Source organism: Pristiophorus japonicus, chromosome 13 (assembly GCF_044704955.1).
Source record: "Pristiophorus japonicus isolate sPriJap1 chromosome 13, sPriJap1.hap1, whole genome shotgun sequence".
NCBI classification, from domain to species: Eukaryota; Metazoa; Chordata; class Chondrichthyes; family Pristiophoridae; genus Pristiophorus; species Pristiophorus japonicus.
In genome coordinates, this window is record NC_091989.1 from 121765767 (window position 1) to 121787982 (window position 22216).

The 22216-nt window shown below is 42.3% G+C and overlaps 1 protein-coding gene across 1 annotated transcript in view; it reads left to right on the forward strand.

Moving 5' to 3' along the window:
* The window catches only part of LOC139278184 (dynein axonemal heavy chain 5-like), a 382562-nt gene extending 369271 nt beyond the window's left edge, over positions 1-13291 (forward strand). Inside the window, exons 78-81 of the mRNA XM_070896837.1 lie at positions 1270-1482; positions 3157-3309; positions 10497-10731; positions 13140-13291. Of these exons, the coding sequence (XP_070752938.1) occupies positions 1270-1482; positions 3157-3309; positions 10497-10731; positions 13140-13291 (753 nt within the window). The remainder of the gene's footprint in view (positions 1-1269; positions 1483-3156; positions 3310-10496; positions 10732-13139) is intronic.
* The last annotated feature ends 8925 nt before the right edge of the window (positions 13292-22216 follow it).

Sequence of the window (22216 nt, forward strand, 5' to 3'; positions counted from 1 at the left end):
TTAATACTGGTCACCCTGCAGCAATGTACACTGATTCCAAATGGTAAACCTGATGTTCAACTCACTTTATTTTCCAATTTTTCCTAGGATTGCCCATGATCAGTCAGACTTGTGGCTGAGGGTCAAATTTATTGCTGGTCAGTTATAAAGAAAGTTGTTTTTGGTCAAATGTGCAGGCCAAGCTTTACTAGGCCGAGGGTGCTGGGTGCCTCAGGCCTAGTGAGTTCTTTCAATACAGCATTGTTATTACACCAAAATTAATTTTCAGCCGTCACCAAAATAAAACTTGGGCTGTAATTCCTAGCAATAGAAGTTCAGTTTTGTGAGGCAAAATTATAGAGCATTTTACTCAGCCACCTTATCATATGCAAAGCTGCCCTGTTATTGGTGGATTTCATCTATATTGAGGAATCTATAACACATCAGTGGTAAATTTTCTTGCACAAGTTCCTTTAGTGTTTGTGAAGTGTTCCATCTATGGTAAAGTGCTATGAGAAGATGGCCAGTTCAAACTACATTTCTGTGTACCCTTTAAAGGATTCCTGTAGCAATGTTGGGTCTTGTCTGAGTGTTAGTTTAATCCAAAAAATTGATTCCTGCAATAAAGTGATTTCACACACAATGCAAGAGTTGGCTAAAAATAGGAATGGTTATAATACTCTCAGTAAGTGGGAAATACTTTGAAAATAGTTTTTACTGCGTTGGTAAAATCTTTTGTTTCTGAAAAAGCTGAACATGATTTTTCGCATAGTGTTTGCTTGTCACATTGTGTGCAAGTGCCATGAATGTTATTTTTGCAGTGTGAATGAGGTGGATGCTTATAGGTTCAAACCCACTCCAGGATTTCAGCACCAAATGGGCTGGCATTCCAATGCAGTACTGTAGGAGTTCTGTATTTTTGGAGGTGGCATCTTCGGATGAGATGTTGAAGCAAATTGTTAAAAAAAAACCATGGCATTGTTTGAAGAAGAGCAAAGAGTTTCCCCAGCATTCTGACCAACATTTCTCCCTCAACCACGCTGGTTGTTTATCTCATGCTGTTTGTGTAAAAATGGCTGCTATGTTTATCTATTTAATTACAGTGACTACAGTTCAAAATAATTCACTGTAGGTGAAGCTCTTTGAGGTGTATCAGAGCCATACTTTTTAATTCATATTTTCTCATTATTTAGAATATTTTATCATGAAATACTTTTGATAGAAGTCTTGTTTCACTGCATGGTGGTAAGTGACTTGCTTGATACTTCAGTTTCCCTTTCTTTATTTCAGGTTAAAGAAAGATTGGCAAAGATGGGTACTTTTCAGCCAATGAACATCTTTCTCCATCAGGAAATTGATCGCATGCAGCAAATCATTTCATTGGTGCGCAACACACTGCTGGATTTGAAACTGGCCATAGATGGTACGATTATTATGAGCGAAAACCTACGAGATGCACTAGACTCCATGTATGATGCACGTATACCAGCCAGGTGGCTAAAGGTAAGATCGAAGCTTTATAAATATAAAAGAAAAAAAAACTTGCATTTATTTAGTACCTTTCATGACCACCAGCTGCCCCAAAGCGCTTTACAGTGAAGTACTTTTTGAAGTATAGTCACTGTTGTTAAGTAGGAAAAATATGCACAATATTTCTCTTTTGTGGTGGTTGGGATGGAATGGCTTCCACATCAAACTGCTATCTTTACATGAATCTTTCAATCACACAAGATCATTTCTTGCTAAAAGATAAGGCAGAAACCTTCTTCCAGATCTTGGCCTGATTAACTCTTTCATCTATGTTAAATGCAATTCCTCGAATAACCTAAAGTTATGTTGAAATTAGTTGTGGATCACCGGTACAAGACCATATCCTACCCTTCTATGATGTAGCACACTGATGCACCAACATACAATGGCATCAGGTTAAAGTCTTTGCTGATTTACTAACTATGTAGTTGTGGCAAGTGATTAATGATCTAAGTAGGTGTTGAAAGCTAGCTGTAACATTGCTGTGATCTATGTGTTGGAAGTTAAGTTCAGTAGACGATGTATGGGGTTTATAATCAATAAGTGAGGATGTTTTCGGTAGGTAAGTTTCACAATATTTTGACCAGTGTATGTGTGTATCAGAACGTTGATCAGCAATCACCTCACAAAACAATCTAATGGCCTGAAACTCATGTTCAGTTTGTGATGTCAGAGATGAGAGGGGGAGGTTAGCAGATCCAATAACTGCACCATTCTTTTTTCTCTACTAGATACTTATTATTTTGACAAATGTATGACTTTTTTAACATGCATATATTTTATAAAGTCATTGTGCAGTTGGCCGCATAGTACTTACAGAGGGTTACATGGGTACATACATAGAGTTACATTGGGGTAGGCATTATATTGTGCATGTGCTGGGATCAGCACACAGTTTGACAAGCAAGATCATTTGGTGAGTGTACCGCTCCATTCTTAATCCATGTAGTGATCAACAGTTTCACTTTGGCTATCATAATGTAACAGAATTTTCTTCCTTATCATTTGCAAATGTAATCTTATATTCCTGTTGCTGATGCTTTCTATCAGCAATTACCCCCACTATATTTATATAGCTGACCCTGCAGTGAACTCTGCTGTGGTGCTGCCAACGTGTACCTTTGTGTGGTCAATTGACTTGTATTGCTTCACATATTGGTATGTGGCACTCACAAAATAAATCACAAATGGAATCCATACAAAAACTTAGTGTAAATATGGTATAAATTAACCAATGTTTGATCATACTTGAAGCATAGTCAGCCACAAGGATGAGTTGTGTGGGAAACAGAAACTTCTGGTGCAATACAGGGTGCTCTTCTGGGATTATGATTAAAGTTCTTTACAAGGGCAGTGCAGAGGGAGATTCAACCGATGAGCAAGATCCGTCAGTAGATTGAACGAATATTTATTGATGTATCCTAGCATGTCTCAGTGTGTTTATACCATCATAAAGTGACCTAGAAACATTCCAACAGTTGAATTGTTTGCAAAAGAATAAAATTCTGATACAAATGTATATTGTGCAATATCTTTGGCAATGTACAGATTCCAGTCATGAAACGCTTGAAAGCATTGAATCTGTATTCAATGTATTGGTATTGAGCAATTGAGAGTGGTTTATAGTTCGTTTTTCAATCTTACAAGGCATCTTGGGCCTCGAGCACTTTGGGATTCTGGTTCACGGAGTTATTGGAAAGGAACCGGCAGTTCCACTCTTGGGTCTTTGAAGGGAGGCCAAACTGCTTCTGGATGACGGGTTTCTTCAATCCTCAAGGCTTCCTTACAGCTATGAGACAGGTCAGACAATAGTACATCATTTACATCTAGTTAATCTTGAAGCAGATTATTGGGAGTCAAATGGTACAACACTATCTGTATTTACCAGGGAATATTGGACAGAACGACTGTTTATTTTGCAGAAGAGTGGTGGGATGAGGAGTTTGAACCACACTGCATATATTTGCCCCTTATCGTGTCTCTCAAGATGTCCCAAAGCTCTTTGCATCCAATGAAATATTTTTTTGAAATGTAGTCATTACTGATATGTAGATTAATGTGGCAACCAATTTGTGCAAAGCAAAGTCCCCAAAAAATTAAATGAATGACCAGTTCATCTGTTTTTAGTGGTGTTGGTTGATGAAAGAATGTTGGCTAGGACATAAAGAACTCCTTGCTCTTCTCGAAATAGTATTTTGGGTTCAATTGCATCCACCTGAACCACCAGAACAGACAGGCAGATACACAGTTTAACTTCTCATCCAAAGCACAGTACCTCCAACAATAAAGTGCTCCCTGTATTAGAGGCGAGCCTGCTACCAACTAAATCATGCTGATAATTGAGTCGTTCTGTTTTATAAAGAAATCCCGAGAGAAGTTCTAAATAATGTTCGCTGCTGTAGTAAGTTCAACTATTCACACTGCTTTGTAGTAGAGAGTGTACAGCTGAGGTAGACATTAAGGACGTGATGAACAGAATTGAGACAGCTTTATTATGTATCGGGCTGTGTCACAAGTGTGGCATATGAAATGATACAATGAACTCCGTACTGTGAGCCAGTGACTAGGTGTAACCTGGTCAGTCTTTAATGGCTTCCAGAAGTGAAAATACAAAGGTGAAGTTCAGGTTATATACCGGGCCCAACATGAGTGTACCTATGACCCTAGGACCTCCAACGGTAGTGCCCCCTGGTGGTGGGCAGACCTTATGTACATGTATTAAATCATCCCCCCCCCCCCACCCTCAGTTCTTGGCACAAGTCCATATTACAAGTTCAGACGGTCCAGAGCCCTTCGCTCCCTGGTTGACCGTCCCAGTACAATCCCAGTACTTTCCAAGTCTCTCACAACTTGGGGCTGGGCATTGACCACAGTGGGTTCTTCTGATGGCTAGACATGAGTTGGTTGGTCATCTAAGCTCGCGGTGTCTTCTTCCAACTGTTCCAGTTCGTCAGTGTGTCTTAGCTTGATTTGATCAATGTGTTTCCTGCACATCTGCCCATTCTTGAGCTTCACCATATACACCCGGTTACCCTCCTTATCCATAACATTGCCTGGGAGCCATTTGGGCCCTTGACCTTGGTTAAGTACATACACTGGGTCATTTACAGATATGTCGCGTGACACAGCAGCGCGGTCATGATGCCACTGCTGGTGTTGACGTCGGGTTTCGACATGATCGTTAAGGTCAGGATGGACTAGAGAGAGCCTAGTTTTGAGGCCTCTCTTCATCAATAGTTCCGCAGGTGGGACCCCGGTGGGCGTGTGTGGCCTTGTCCTGTAACTGAGCAGTATGCATGACAGACATGTCTGCAAGGAACCGTGAGTTATGCATTTCAGGCTCTGCTTGATGGTTTTAACTGCCCCCTCCGCTTGACCATTGGATGCGGGTTGGAACGGGGCTGACCTCACTGTTTTATGCTGTTGCATTTCATGAACTATTGAAACTCCAGGCTCGTGAAACACGTTGTCGCTGACAATGATGTCTGGCAGACCATGTGTGGCAAACATGGCTCTCGGGTTCTCAATGGTGGTGGTGGAAGTGCTGAATGGCATGATCACACATTCGATCTGTTGTGTATGGAGAAAGAGTCAGACTGAACACTCTGAGCTCAAAGTAAAGTGTAACCTTAGTCTTTTATTGCACGTCTCCAGAGTGCCTCTCCAACCTGGGATCCCTTGGGACTCTGGGGAATGATCCCTCTGGTGGCTGTACAGAGTAAATACAAGTCCACATATATAACACTATCCATTTGGAGTATGCATCCACCACCACAAAAAACATTTTACCAAGGAAGGGGCCCGCAAAGTCGATGTGGATTCTAGACCACGGTTTGGATGGCCATGACCACAGACTGAGCAGGGCTTCCTTTGGTGCATTGCTTAACTGCATGCAAGTGCTGCACTGATGCACGCATGACTCTAAGTCCGAATCAATGTCAGGACACCAAACATGGGAACTGGCGATAGCCTTCATCATGACAATACCAGGATGCATACTATGTAACTCCCGTACAAATCTCGGTGTGCCTTTTTTGGGCATTACATGATTACCCCACCAATAATTAGTCGCACTGGGTGGAAAGCTCATCTTTGCAATGGCTGTACAGTTTGGTTTCATCACCCATTTCATTGGGGATGGTCGACCAGTCCCCGTTAAGAACACAACGTTTTACAACCGATATGGTCGGATCCTGGCTGGTAAAGGTCTTAACTTGTTGAGCAGTGACAGGCGACCCTTCACTCTCAAAGGCATCCATGACTATGAGTAGCTCTGCAGGCATTGGTGTTTCTGGCTCAACGCATCAGCGCAGTTGTCGGTGCCTGGTCTATGGCAAATGACATAATCATAGGCAAATAATGTCAGCACCCACCTCTGGATGTGGGACGACGTGTTGGTATTGATACCTTTATGTTCTGAGAACAACGATATAAGTTGCTTGTGATTGGTTTCCAGCTCGAAGCAAAGCCCAAACAGGTACTGGTGCATTTTTTTTTAACCCCATAAACACATGCTAAAGCCTCTTTCTTTACCATGCCGTAGGCTCTTTCTGCCTTGGACAGGCTTCGAGGCGTGTATGCAACTGGTTGTAGTTTGCCTGACTCATTGGCTTGCTGGAGTACGCAGCCGACCCCATAGGACGACAAATCACAGGTCAAAACTAGATGCTTGCATGGGTCATACAATACCAGTAGCTTGTGGGAACACTACAGATTTCTAGCCTTCTCAAAGGCTCTGTCTTGAAGTTCACCCCACACCCAGTCATCTCCTTTCCTGAGCAGCTTGTGCAAAGACTCTAGTACTGTGCTCAATTTGGGTAAGAAGTTACCGAAATAGTTGAGAAGAGCCAGGAACGAATGCAGCTCCGTCACATTCTGGGGCCTGGGCGCATTTTTGATGGCCTTTGTTTTCGCATCTGTAGGCCTGATTCCATCTGCAGCAATCTTTCGTCTAAGGAATTCGACCTCTGGTGCCATGAAAATGCACTTCGAATGTTTCAGCCTGAGTCCCACTTTGTCCAGACGATGCAGAACCTCTTCCAGATTGTGCGGGTGCTCGGCGGTGTCACGACATGTGACTAAGATGTCGTCTTGGAATACCACAGTCCCGGGGATGGATTTCAAAGGCTCTCCATGTTTCTCTGAAATATGGCTGCTGCTGAACGAATGCCAAAAGGGCACCTGTTGTAAATAAACAGCCCTTTGTGCGAGTTGATGCCTGTAAGTTTCTTTGAAGATTCAACCAGTTTCTGTGTCATGTAGGCCGACGTTAGATCCAATTTGGTTAAGGATTTTTCCCCGGCTAGCGTTGCAAACAGGTCATCAGCTTTCGGTAGCGGGTACTGATCTCGGTTGATCGCGACCTTGTAGTCGCCACAAATCCTGACCGTGCTGTCGCTCTTTAACACCGGGGCTGGCCTATTCATTAAATTCAACTGGTGAGATGACCTCCTCGCGTTGTAGCCTGTCCAATTCGAGCTCGACCTTTTCTCTCATGTGCGGAACCGTCTTGGCTTTGTGATGGATGGGCCTTGCGTCTGGGCCTAGGTGAATCTGCACCTTGGCTCCCTTGAAGCTGCCAATTCCCGGTTCAAACAACAAGGGAAATTTGCTCAGCACTTGAGCACACAAATCATCATCCGCTGATGAGAAAGCTTTGATGTCATACCATTTCCATTTTATTTTCTCCAGCCAACTCCTGCCGAATAACGATGGGCTGTTGCCCGGGATAATCCATAACATTAGTCATGAACCACTCCCTCGTACGACACTCTTGCTGCTGCACTACCAATCACTGGTATGAGCTCTTTGGTGTAGGTATGCAACTTCACATTTATCAGACTCAGCTTAGGTCTCTCTGCCTTGGTTCTCTGGCTCATTATTGATTGACTCGCACCCGTGTCTAATACCATGGATACCGGCACGCCATTTAATTTTAACTCCATCATTATCGGTTGGCTCTTTGTTACGGATGCATGTATGCTACACACTTCCTCCTCAGAGCTCTCAATTGCCTCGGGCTGCATCGCCAGATCCACGCTGACGATGTCCCGTCTTCGCACACCCTCTGCATACATACTGCCTGAAGCGGCACTGATGGGGTCAGTGATTGCTCCCGCAACGCCAACATGTTGAGCTCGGATTTGCGCCCGATGGCGGGCTTTGAGCTGCTCCCGTTCTCGTATACGCAGTCGAATAGGCCCTCAATGGCGAACTTTGAGCGGCTCCTGTTCTCGCATATGCAATCGAGTAGGCCCTTGATGGCGAACTTTGAGCGGCTCCCGGTCTTGCAGACCCAGTCGAGTAGACCCTGCCATGTGCAGCTCTGCCAGCCGTCGATACAATTTTGTACACGGTACTTGCCATGGAGTTCCTGTTTTGTCGCGATATCTGCTTCGTGCTTTTCTGCGTGGACATGCAAGCCTGGGCGATGGTGATGGCCTTGCTGAAGTCCAGCCTCTCCGCAGCCAGCAGCTTACTTAAGATCGTATCGTGGTTGACCCCGATCACGAAAAAGTCACGCAGCATGTCTTCCAATGCAGGCTCAAATTTGCAAGGCCCTGGTCGACAGCAAATGCTGCTACGTGACAGACATTTAAGGAGCTATTTCATAACTCTTAACAAAAATATATTCCAAAGATGGCTAACTAAGAAAATAAAGGATGGTATCAAACTGAAAACAATGGCATACAAAGTGGCCAAAACTAGTGGGATGCCAAAGGGTTGGGAAACTTTTAAAAACCAGCAAAGAACGACTACAAAAATAATAAAGAGAGGGAAGATAGATTATGAAAGCAAACTAGCAAGAAATATAAAAACAGATAGTAAGAGTTTCTACAGGTATATAAAAAGGAAGAGAGTGGCTAAAGTAAATGTTGGTCCCTTAGAGGATGAGACTGGGGAATTAATAATGGGAAACAGGGAAATGGCAGAGACATTGAATAAATATTTTGTATCGGTCTTCACGGTAGAAGATACTAAAACCATCCCAATAATGGATAATCAGGAGGCTATAAGGAGGGAAGAACTTAAAACAATTACTGTCAATAAAGAAGTGCTCGGTAAAATAATGGAATTAAAGGTGGACACGTCCCCTGGACCTGATGGCTTGCAACCTAGGGCCCTAAAAGAAGTGGCTGCAGAGATAGTGGATGCATTGGTTGTAAACTACCAAAATTCCCTGGATTCTGGGGAGGCTGCAGCGGATTGGAAAATCGCAAATGTAACGCCCCTATTTAAAAAAGGAGGCAAAGAAAAAGCAGGAAACTATAGACCAGCTAGCCTAACATCTGTCCTTGGGAAAATTCTGGAGTCCTTTATTAAGGAAGCACTAGCAGGACATTTGGAAAAGCATAATTTAATCAAGCAGAGTCAGCATGGTTATATGAAAGGGAAATCATGTTTGACAAATTTGCTGGAGTTCTTTGAGGATGTAATGAGCAGGGTGGATAAGGAGGAACCAGTGGATGTGGTGTATTTGGATTTCCAGAAGGCATTCGATAAGGTGCCACATAAAAAGTTACTGCACAAGATGAAAGCTCACAGGATTGGGGATAGAGGGTTGGCTAACTAACAGAAAATAGAGAATCGGGACAAATGGGTCATTATCCGGTTGGCAAATTATAACTAGTGGGGTGCCACAGGGATCGGTGCTGGGGCCTCAACTATTTACAATCTATATTAGTGATTTGGATGAAGGGACCGAGTGTAATGTAGCCAAGTTTGCTGATGATACAAAGATGGGTGGGAATGCAAGTTGTGAGGAGGATACAAAAAATCTGCAAAGGGTTAATAGACAAGCTAAGTGAGTGGACAAAAATTTGGCAGATGGAGTATAATGTGGGAAAGTCCGAGGTTATCCACTTTGGCAGAAAAAATAGAAAAGCAAATTATTATTTATAAATGGAGAAAAATTACAAAATACTGCAGTACAGAGGGACCTGGGGGTTCTTGTGCATGAAACACAAAAAGTTAGTATGCAGGTACAGCAAGTAATCAGGAAGGCAAATGAGATGTGGTCTTTATTGCAAGTGGGGTGGAGTATAAGAGCAGAGCAGTCCTGCTACAACTATACAGGGTATTGGTGAGACCACACTTAGAGTACTGCATACAGTTTTGGCCTCCTTATTTAAGGAGGGATATACTTGCTTTGGAGGCAGTTCAAAGAAGGTTCACTCAGTTGATTCCTGAGATGAAGGGGTTGACTTATGAAGAAAGGTTGAGTATGTACTCATTGGAGTTCAGAAGAATGAGAGGTGATCTTATTGAAACATATAAGATAACGAGGGGGCTTGACAAGGTGGATGCAGAGAGAGTGTTTCCACTCATGGGGGAATCTAGAACTAGGGGACATAGTTTTAGAATAAGATGTCGCCCATTTAAAACTGAGATGAGGAGGAGTTTCTTCTCTCAGAGGGTTGTAAATCTGTGGAATTCTCTGCCCCAGAGAGCTGTGGAGGCTGGGTCATTGAATATATTTAAGAAGGGGATAGACAAATTTTTGAATGATAAGGGAGTAAAGAGTTATGGGGAGCAGGTAGAGCTGAGGCCATGATCAGATCAGCCATGATCTTATTGAATGGCGGAGCAGACTCGAGTGGCAAAATGGCCTACTCCTTCTCCTATTTCTTATGTACTGTACCTCTAATCTTGATGTCTGGATTGTATTTTACATTTATCAATGCTGACCACCTTCACCTTGAAGAGTGTAAATATTCACCAAAAAAGAAAAAAGCGCAAAGTTTGACTTCTTTACAAGGTCTCCCCAAAAGGCAAATACCCTGAAATCGCCTCTGGTGATATCATTAACGTCCCAAGTCATGTTGAACATTTTATAATTAGTGTTTTAGAAAAGTGAACCAGAGCCTTCAATGAAGTCTTGTGGCATCAATACTGTTCTGGATTGTTGCTGTTTAACAACAATATGTGATTATTTATCTTTCCAGTACATTTGTGTTAACCTGGGCTTTTCTTTTAACTAATAACAGGAAGTTACTCGGCTTCATAAGGGCTGGGCTCTGGATAGTGTTGTGCTTCACAATGATGTCACTAAATCATCGAAAGAAGATATTACGCAGCCTCCTTCTGAGGGAGTCTATGTCTGTGGCCTGTATCTTGAAGGTGCTGGATGGGACCGGCGTAACAGCAGACTGACAGAATCCAAACCAAAAGTTCTGTTTGAAATTCTGCCCGTTATTCATATCTCTGCTATTAACCATCACAGTAAGTCCAAAAAACTTAACACTTAGTGCTGTATTGAAATATATTGCGTTAATAATTTGTCTTATAGCATTGGCAGTTGGATTTTAAAGTCATCAATTCAATCTCTGCAGCGTTTGTCAGGGATACATACCATGAATATAATATACCATCAGCAGCAGGTTGGAACCTTAAAGGAGCAGCGGTGTGGAGCATACCACTTCAAGATACAGCGCGTGCTGGTGCAGGAGAGCGACACTGTGAAGAGGGCAACTGGATGAGGAGTCACTAAAATCCAGGTCGCTGATTGGAACGCGGGCAGATATATCAGGAGCAACAAGGCTGGGATGCAGGAAAGGCGTGATCGGGGCAGCACGGGCCAGCCCACACTGCGATATGTGTGCGCACCAGAGCCGTGCAGCAGAGCTGACCTCCAGTCGTCTTGGTTAATGTTTGCCGCTGGACCAAGACCTAGCTCTGTCAAGCCCGTGTGGTGGCTGGTGTGCAACGGCCACCACATATTTTTTTTTAAATCCACACACAGGCATCTTCCACCTTTCAACAAGTAGTTCGGGACCTGGAATATTAGGTCCTTCACTGAAACACCTGTGAACTCATCCCTTTTTGGCGTGAAAGCAAGTCATCCTCGATACGAGGGACCGCCTATGATGATGATGATGATGATGCACTTTTTATACACATTTTGCTGCCCAAAATGCTACTTGAAGAATATTATTTTTTCATATGCTAAATCTGTTCCAAGGTCTGTTTTATGTTCTGAGCATAGTGACCATTTGGATCTTTGGAAGCCCGTCTCATTTGTCATACAATACTGCTCAAGTCCTGTTTCCTGTCTGTTGTCCCTCAGTGGCTAAAATGGTTACGAATGCCTACATGTTTCACAATCTCAAAACACCATCAATTTTGTGACTCCACTCCCACCAGTATGAAATAAACCTATGCAAAAGATCAGTGTATAGAAATATACAATAACATGTGCATGTGTGGAACAAGTAATTTACCACCATGTTGAGTGTGTCTCTTTCCTATAATATTTGGTTAAACCACTGGAATATCTATGATAAGTAAAGGAAAATATTGCAAGGTGCATTAAGAAACAAACTGCAAGAACAAATAACCAGCCCAGAAATCCACCAATGGGGTGCATCTCGGTACCAGCCCCAGCAGATTTTCCAATGTCAGGGGGAGGTTTCTTAAATTGCCAGCCATTAGCTCGTGCTCACAACATTAGAGGCACATCAGGTCTGCTTGTTGAAAGGCCAGAACATCTGACAAATGAGTGCAGGTTGGGGAGACCCTCTTGGAAAGAATAATTTGATGCCTTCATTGACTCCATCCGAGTCTTTTTTTGTTTTTGTCCTTGTCCTGTTTCCCCCTCTAATGTTATTAATTTACCCCACTGTTCCAGAAGATGCTGATGGAAAGTTCTACAGGTGCCAGTGTTGCTCTAGTATCTTGCCCTAGTATCCATTTTCCTAGTTTGAGCCATGACAGTGGTAATGGGCTGTAGGGCTACCGGCAAAGCACATCATCCACACTTGCATTCCAACCAGGCTCCCACTCCAGGAACCTTAGAAGTAACAAAGAGGAAACACTGACTATAAGGTACACTGTGTGACCAAATACATGTTGATATTTGGTCACACAGTGTACCTTATAGAAGTATACTGTTGGTAATGGAAACTATTCACTTTGTGCTACTGATAGTTGCAATGACTCGGCTTTCAGGAATGTTATTACATTCAGATTCAATTCTAATTTTGTGAAGCAGAACAGAAGTGTTTTCATAGAGGAGACTGGAGAAACTGGGGCTGTTTTTACTCGCACAGAGAACATTAAAAAGCGATTTGAAAGAGGTGCTCAAAATTTTGAAGGGTTTTGACAAGGTAAATAAGGAAAATGTATTTTCACTGTTGAGTTAATAACGAGAGGACAGAAATTTAAGATGATCAGTAAAAGAATGAAGGGAGACTTTGAGGTTTTCTTTATGCAGAGAGTAGTTAGGACATGGCTTACCCTACCTGAAACATCGGTGGAAGTAGAATCCATAACATCCTTTAAAGGAAGTGGATAAATATTTGAAAAATAAAAAATTAAAAGGCCAGAGGAATGGGACTAAGCAGATGGCTGTTTTAGATACCTAGTTCAGATGTATTGGGCCAAATTGCTTCCTCCTGTGCTGCAAAATTATGATTCTAATGAATGTTTAGGATCAGAGTTACAAATACAGTTGATGCTAGAATAAAATATAGATGCATCATACAACATCACAGCCAAAACCAGATGGAATATCAGTCATTTAAGAAATGATTCCACTCTACAGCTTTTATTGGCCTGATCCAATCCTTTACATTTCTTGGTTTTAACTTTGACACTTGGTAACCCACTGTTTTTTTTTGTTCTTTTTACAGGCTCTAAAGATACAAGGGTGTATTCCTGTCCTATCTATAAAAAGCCATTGAAAACAGATCTGAACTATATTGCCGCTGTTGACTTGAGAACAAACCGTTCTACTGATCACTGGGTACTGAGAGGTGTTGCATTGCTCTGTGATGTGAAATAAGATGTACAGATGAATTCTGTTTACCATAGTGTATGATGTAATCATGGGAATTGACCAGTTGCAGCAGAGATGGGGAGAGGATTGTTGATCAGAAATTATCACTGGTATACACTAATTACTGTACTCCAGTTGACTATTATACAATGTCAATGTATGAAGTGTCACTCTATCCCCATGTTATGATGTGATTGGTTTAACAATAGATAAAAGCTATTGGCTAAACCCAGAAAAATGATTATCCTTTGTTGCCTGCCTTCAGCAATTATTAGTAATTGGCACACAAGTCCTGCTGAGTAATGTGCAACTATAAATGTTAATGATTGTGGTGTTTGCAGCACAGATCTGGTTCCACATGATCAGGAGGTCTCGAGTGACTAAAGTTACTTATGGAGTGAAATTTGTTTGTCGTAACAATCATAATGAAGTAATTGAATCTATTTAAGTGTTGCATTGCAGTGTTTTAGTGATAATGTATGTTTCCCCCGAAAACTGGGTAGCATGGCAGCTTTGACCATTGTCCATTCACCTCAAGGACAGTGGCTTTAATAGGAGCAAATTAACAGAACAAAAGGGTCACTTTTTATGACTGTTAAAAGTAACTGGCCAATGTGAGTATGGCACATTTAACTATTGCTGTCTCACTCATCCATGCCAGATTATATACTCATTGCACACTTGGATTTCTTCCAAGCAGCCTTACAGTCTACTCACCCTGACTTGGGCACTCAACTCAGCTTTCTGCAGCTAGTGGTGAAATGCAAACATATTATAGGGAAAGTATTCCAGCTATGACTTATCCTTATGAAGACAAACTGGACTTGAAACCCGCTACAGTTAATGGCCCAGATTTTGCTGTAAGCAGTGAAGGAACAGCTTCCGCAGTTCACCTGGGGTACAGTTGCCCAGACTTTTTCAGGCTCACCAGTGGAGATTTCCACTCATCAGCTTGAATTTGGTGCCCTTTACAGGGGATCTATGGTGTCTGTAAGTACGACAAGGAGTGTGAAGGCTTCTCAACCAGATTGAAGAATTCTCAGTGACATGCAAAGCAGGAAGTAAAAAACAGGAAATATAAATTATGTTGAGTATATTCAAGACAGAGATCGATAGGATTTTTAGATATTAAGGGAATCAAAGGTTATGGGGATAGTACAGGAAAGTGGAGTTGAGGTAGAAGCTCAGCCATGATGTTATTGAATGGTGGAGCAAGCTCGAGGGGCCGGATGGCCTACTCCTTCTCCTATTTATTTTGTTCTTAAAATAGATTTGGATATGCACATGGGATTAAGGGAGAAAGAGTAAGTTGAAAAACGGAAAAGCTTTAAAAAAAAAAGTAACGAAAAAAAATTTCCAATCTGCAAAATGAATTTTCTTCTGAGAGAATGAGACCCCACACGTAAAATTAAATTTTCAGGGCAAGAGAGGTTCTTCAGCAGTATTTATTATGCTGTTAAAAATTCAGCTACGCCTGATTCTACAAGCTCTAACTTTTCCATCTGTCTTTAGAGCGAGACTAATGGATAATTAACCCAAGTTCACGCCATAACATTGACGTTTGTGCAGAGTCCACTGTGAAGTCTGCAATAGCGCAGCCTGTGGAGGAGCCGGGTATCACTGACAGCAACTTCCAGATTTCCACGTTTAACTACGCATGTGTGGGCGCCAGAAGTTTCTGTCAGTTTTACCCTGTAATAATGGCAAGTGCCGACAGTCTCACCATAACTGCTACTGTGAATTCCAGGCCAGTGTCTCAACCATGAAGTTCACGGATTGTATCCATTTATTCATCCCAAAAGCCTCTTATCTACTGCCCGTTGAGCTAGATAAACCTCTTCTTGAAGATGCTTTAATGATGTGAATGTTATTTTTCTCCCTTTCCTTGACACACTTGCAGGGAATCACCATTTTACTCTGCACTTTCTGCAAGACAGGATGTCTTATATATAGCACTCAGCTGCTGGGCTATTTGGTACACACCAGCAATAATGTTGCTGAGTCACTCATTAAGCTACTAAAATGCACCTAATGAGCTCAAAAGCGACAATGCTTTGCTAAAGATGTTGTATAGTCAGTATGCTTCTTGTGCTTTTCATTTAATTGGCTGAAAGTGTAGGAACCAACTGACCCCAGAAGGCCCTGCATTCACTTGGTCCCTTAATGATTACTATTTCCAGAAAGCAGAAGCTAAGTGAAATCTGTGGGAGAGCTCCTCGTTACCTATTTGATCAGAATAGTCATCAACATCAATGTACATATCCATTGGTTAGTAGTTATTTAAAACTGAGGAACAAATCCCATTGACAGGCATTGTCAGCTGGAGACAGTAACAGGGAAAATGTTATTTAATATGGAGATGTGCATGTCCATTATTTTGCATGTAAGTAATGAAAAAGTGATGAAGCATGCTAGTAATTCCGTTGAACGGAGCTTGTAGTGTAATAATTAAAGCTTTGGTTTGCCTTTCTTCCAAAGTCTTGTGCAGTCACTGCTCAACAGAGCATGAAAGAAAAAAAGTTTTGGAATTTGACATTGTAGGTCTTTGTTGTGCCTGGCCTTTTACCTTTAGTATCACCAACTGGCTACCACATGAAGCCAAGAATAATCGTATTTAAAACCTAAAACTTAGTATCTTCACACACACACATTTCATTAAACATAACTAAATATGTGAAAATCAATGCAGAATTCCATAGGTCACATAAGAAAAGCTGTCAGTGCAGTAGTACATTGCCACTCTGTGCTTAACAACGCTTCATTATTATAGCTGCTGGTGCATGTTTAGTCATAGTAGCAGCAGTCAACTGTATTTATTTCAGGAGTCATTTTGATCTATAAACAACCTGTAAATACACATGATGCTTTAGCATTCTTTTTGGGTCCATAATTTGAATACCTGCATTCTGTGGAAAATAGTCATTTCTGCAGCCAGGTTTGCATCAAGTCCTGTTACAATGAGGCTTGCATCTGATTTACTTATAAAGTTAAATAATACACCAATAGATAAGGACAACCTAATCCCCTCTTTGGTACACCTCTGGACTGTGGCTGTATTAATCCTACATATTTTAATCCAGATGTTCACTTGAAACAGATGCAAGATATTAAGGAAGACACAAGAATTTTTAAAAGGGACATGTTTATATGAGGTCTGGTGACAATTTCTAAGTTGTTGATTATACCATCTAACATAGGTTATCAAACTGGAATTCTTGAGTCTCAAAGGGTTGGCGAGGTCATCAGATTTCTGTAATTGTTGGCTTAATAGCACATTAATTCTGCTACTAGACAAATTAAACACATTTCCTGCAATTACAGTGCTGTTGTCCTTTGGGTAGCTTACACTATCTTCTAGGAGCAAGGATAGAAGGTCTCAAGGAATGTATTAATATTGGCAACTGTTCCTAATAGTTTGAAAACCCTGCCATACAAAGGGAGGAGGAGCAGGCAATGCCACCTCCTGGAGATCACATCTGATTTCCTGCAGTGGGGCAGTGAAATAACGTTGTGTTTAATTGTGTCTCGTAGACTAGGTGTTGCTTCAGTCTTCAAATATTTAATTCCCTTGACGAGCCAGCATCACATAAGCTGGCACAGCTGAACTCCAGAGCAATGAAACAGTGAAGTGTGACACATTTCTTCAACTAATCTAACAGGCATCTTATAGGTTCAGCTTGTTAAACTTGTAAATACGCACTACCTTGGCGCTCAGAGAGGAAGACTAGAGCAGCCATGTCATTTTTGTGTGCAAACTTGCTTCATTGATATGCATGTTTGATAAATATGTTGCTCTTTTAAAAATCACAGAATATATTTGCACAGCGGTAGATCTGTACTGCTGGGTGATGACCTAGAACCTCTTAATCAAATAAAGCCAGAAAAACCCTTCTTATGTCAAAAGAAAAAGAGTGGACTAGTTTGGATGGGGGTGGGGGGAGGAAAGAGGTAAATTGGTTCAACATGAATATTTAGATTTCCTTTCAAGTTGTTAAACTGCAAAACTTGGCAACTGAGTGTGTCTGAAGTTGCACTGACCACATATGAAAATCCATGACAATTTATTAACATAACTATAGATTTGGTTGTCATTGTTTTAATTCTAGGTACAAGTGGCTACAGGTTTCCCACCCAACCTACTTTATGTTCACTGACCTGTTATCTATTATCATAGGATGGGTACAGTACAATTTGGTTAGTGTGCCAAACCTCGGGTGCATTTATACTACACCAAGCAAACCGAACAAATCATCCCGGGTTCACTTTGGGTTTGGAGAGATGATTCTTATGAAACTTAGATCATATTTATTTTGTTTCAAATCACTCTGAAGCGTCGTAATGTTATTCATTAATGAGGATGTGTGATGATGTCGCAACACTTCAGCGCAATGACAGTATGTGAATATCAGCAATTGAAAAGTATTTTGTACATTATTCCTAGGAGGGGAATGCAAGTTTCATGATTTATTAAGTCACCAATCTTACCTGACTAGCTGACAAAATTCCAGACATGCCTTTGCTCTACTGTGCACTTTTGAATCTGAACTGCATAAGATCATGTTAACATTGCAGTCCAAGACCTGCGATTTGGGGGTGAATTGCTGCATTTTTCCAGCCACCTCAGCAGCGTAATTAAGGGTATATGTAGGTATGTAACAAGTATCCACATCCAAGGGTATTCAGCATTTAGGAAGGATAGACGGAAAGGAAAAGGAGGCGGGGTGGTGTTGCTGGTTAAAGATGAAATCAATGCAATTGTAAGGAAGGACATTTGTCTGGATGATGTGTAATCGGTATGGGTGGAGCTGCAGAATTCCAAAGGGCAGAAAATGCTAGTGGGAGTTGTGTACAGATCGCCAAATAGCAGTAGTGAGATTGGGGACAGCATCAAACAAGAAATAAGGGATGTGTGCAATAAAGGTACAGCAGTAATCATGGGCGACTTTAATCTACACATTGATTGGGCTAACCTAACTGGTAGCAATGCGGTGGAGGAGGATTTCCTGGAGTGTATTAGGGATAGTTTTCTAGACCAATATGTCGAGGAACCAACCAGGGAGCTGGCCATCCTAGCCTGGGTGATGTGTAATGAGAAGGGACTAATTAGCAATCTTGTTGTGCGATGCCCCTTGGGGGAAAAGTGGCCATAATATGGTAGAATTCCTTATTAAGATGGAGAGTGAAAAGTTAATTCGGAAACTAGGGTCCTGAACTTAGGAAAAGGTAATTTCGACGGTATGAGGCATGAATTGGCTAGAATAGACTGGCAAACGATACTCAAAGGGTTGACGATAGATAGGCAATGGCAAACATTTAAAGATCACATGGATGAACTTCAGCAAATGTACATCCCTATCTGGAGTAAAAATAAAACTGGGAAGGTGGCTCAGCCATGGCTAACAAAGGAAATTAAGGATAGTGTTAAAGCCAAGGAAGAGGCATATAAATTGGCTAGAAAAAGCAACAAACCTGAGGACTGGGAGAAATTTAGAATTCAACAGAGGAGGACTAAGGGTTTAAGTAAGAGGGGGAAAATAGAGTACGAGAGGAAGCTTGCAGGAAATATAAAAACTGACTGCGAAAGCTTCTATAGATATGTGAAGAGAAAAAGATTAGTAAAGACAAACGTAGGTCCCTTGCAGTCAGATTCAGGTGAATTTATAAATGGGGAACAAAGAAATGGCAGACCAATTGAACAAATACTTCGGTTCGGTCTTCACGAAGGAAGATACAAATAACCTTCCGAAGGTACTAGGGGACAGTGGGTCTAGTGAGAAGGAGGAATTGAAGGATATCCTTATTAGGCGGGAAATTGATGGGATTGAAGGCCGATAAATCCCCGGGGCCTGATAGTCTGCTCAAGGAAGTGGCCCTAGAAATAGTGGATGCATTGGTGATCATTTTCCAACAGTCTATCGACTCTGGATCAGTTCCCATGGACTGGAGGTTAGCTAATGTAACACCACTTTTTAAAAAAGGAGGGAGCGAGAAAAAGGGTAATTATAGACCGGTTAGCTTGACAGCAGCAGTGGGGAAAATGTTGGAATCGATCATGAAGGATGAAATAGCAGCGCATTTGGAAAGCGGTGACAGGATCGGACCAAGTCAGCATGGATTTATGAAAGGGAAATAATGCTTGACGAATCTTCTGGAATTTTTTGAGGATGTAACTAGCAGAGTGGACAAGGGAGAACCAGTGGATGTGGTGTATTTGGACTTTCAGAAGACTTTTGACAAAGTCCCACACAAGAGATTGTTGTGCAAAATCAAAGCACATGGTATTGGGGGTAATATACTGACGTGGATAGGGAACTGGTTGGCAGACAGGAAGCAGATAGTCGGGATAAACGGGTCCTTTTTAGAATGGCAGGCAGTGACTAGTGGAGTGCCGCAGGGCTCAGTGCTGGGACCCCAGCTCTTTACAATATACATTAACGATTCGGATGAAGGAATAGCATGTAATATCTCCAAGTTTACAGATGACACTAAACTGGGTGGCGGTGTGAGCTGTGAGGAGGACGCTAAGAGGCTGCAGGGTGACTTGGACAGGTTAGGTGAGTGGGCAAATGCATGGCAGATGCAGTATAATGTGGATAAATGTGAGGTTATCCATTTTGGGGGCAAAAACACAAAGGCAGATTATCTGAATGGCGGCAGACTAGGAAAAGGGGAGGTGCAACGAGACCTGGGTGTCATGGTTCATCAGTCACTGAAAGCGGGCACGCAGGTACAGCAGGTGGTAAAGAAGGCAAATGGTATGTTGACCTTCATAGCCAGGGGATTTGAATATAGAAGCAGGAAGGTCTTACTGCAGTTGTGCAGGGCCTTAGTGAGGCCTCATCTGGAATATTGTGTTCAGTTTTGGTCTCCTAGTCTAGGAAGGACGTTCTTGCTATTGAGGGAGTGCAGCGAAGGTTCACCAGACTGATTCCAGGGATGGCTGGGCTGTCATATGAGGAGAGACTGGATCAACTGGGCCTTTATTCACTGGAGTTTAGAAGGATGAGGGGGGGATCTCAGAAACATATAAGATTCTGACGGGACGGGACAGGTTAGATGCGGGAAGAATGTTCCCGATGTTGGGGAAGTCCAGAACCAGGGGACATAGTCTTAGGATAAGGGGTAGGCCATTTAGGACTGAGATGAGGAGAAACTTCTTCACTCAGAGAGTTGTTAATCTGTGGAATTCCCGGCCGCAGAGAGTTGTTGATGCCAGTTCATTGGATATATTCAAGAAGGAGTTAGATATGGCTCTTACGGTTAAGGGAATCAAGGGATATGCAGAGAAAGCAGGAAAGGGGTACTGAAGGAATGATCAGCCATGATCTTATTGAATGGAAGTGCAGGCTCGAAGGGCCGAATGGCCTACTCCTGCACCTATTTTCTATGTTTAATTTCTGTTTACTCAAGTCTTAGGAACTAAAAATGGCAGCAAACACTTGTCAAATCAATGTGGATCAACCCCCAGCATGCAGAGTCCTGCTGCTGTAAAAGCTTCAGCAACAAGTGTTTGAACGTAGCTGAATATTGTGAGCAGAAATTCTCCCAAGACCAGACATTCTCATCCATGGTCTGCATCCATGTTTAATCGCGTCATTTTTGAAATCGGTGGTGATGGGACCCAAGCAGGTGGAGAGAAAGCCCCACCACTGTCGCTGGGGGAAATGGCAAAAGAGTGACAGTATAGAGGGAAGAGTGGCAGTAAAGAGGGAAGTATAGCAGCGAGAGTTGGGGGAAGTGAGTGTTGGTAACAACTAAATGACCCACTCTCAAATAACATTGTCTAACCCATCATAACCAATGCCCCAACACATCCATTTCCATATAAAAGACATAATCCTCTTACTTCCCAGAAGAACACCACAGAAGATAAACTGACATAAAATATCTTATTGGTGGGCAAATAACCAAACTGAAAACCCCTAGCCCATTCCCTCTTTCAGCTAACACTGTGGAGTTGGGTTCTCTGAAGGCAATGCATTATGTAATGTAGTACTAAGCCACACCTACCAAGCAAATGCCAGATTTAAATCACAGGCTGTTGCTTAGCTCAGTGAATCAATAGTGGAGCGTACTAGGCTAATTGTAATCCTTGAGCCAGAGAAGGGGAAAATCAGCATCCATGTTTCTAAATGCTTTCCCGCTGAAAATCCTTCTATTTGAATAACAGATGAGGCCAGCATTAGGTTCACTGTTGCCCCCTTGCCCCGTAGTCAAAAAAGCTATTACACGAGGAGTAGCCATTTGGCCACAGTTCTGGAAGGTTACCACCACAGAACCCTACACCAGTCTCAATCACCACCTTTAGTGGAGAATTGGAGCAACTAGTAACAAAAAGGAGACAATGGAGTTCTACATGTCATGTCATCTGCACCTTTTATAAATCAAATAGTCCCAATATTTTATACAGCAGATTTCTTATTCAGTTAGCCATCCACTCATGGAAACATCTAGGGGTCGAAATTCGGTCCTGCCGTTTTTGAGGCGGTGTCACCGGCTGGATGCTGATTTTAATGCCAAGCGGTAGGTGCCGCCTCAAACTGCAAAATTCAGTTTTTCCACCCAAAGATGAGAGCAACGCTAAAAGTGGCATTGTACACTCATCCTCGGGCACCAACAGAGCGGCATCTCAGGAGGCTGACTGAATTTCCCCACTGTAGACTGCAGGCATGAGTTAAAAAAAATGAAAAAAAAAAGGTTCCGACACTTTCTCTTACCCACACTTCCTCACTGACCCCATTAATACCTAAATGCTAAAAAAATAAACATAAACACTTACCTTGATCCCTGGACGCTACCACACCAGGATCCCCAATGCCCCACCACCTTTCCCAGGCTGTAGGGACGCATGCCGGTACTTACCCAGTTTCCCAGCGGCGGCAGCAATGGGGCAGTGTACGCTCAATGACATCTCCACGTGGGTGACGGCAC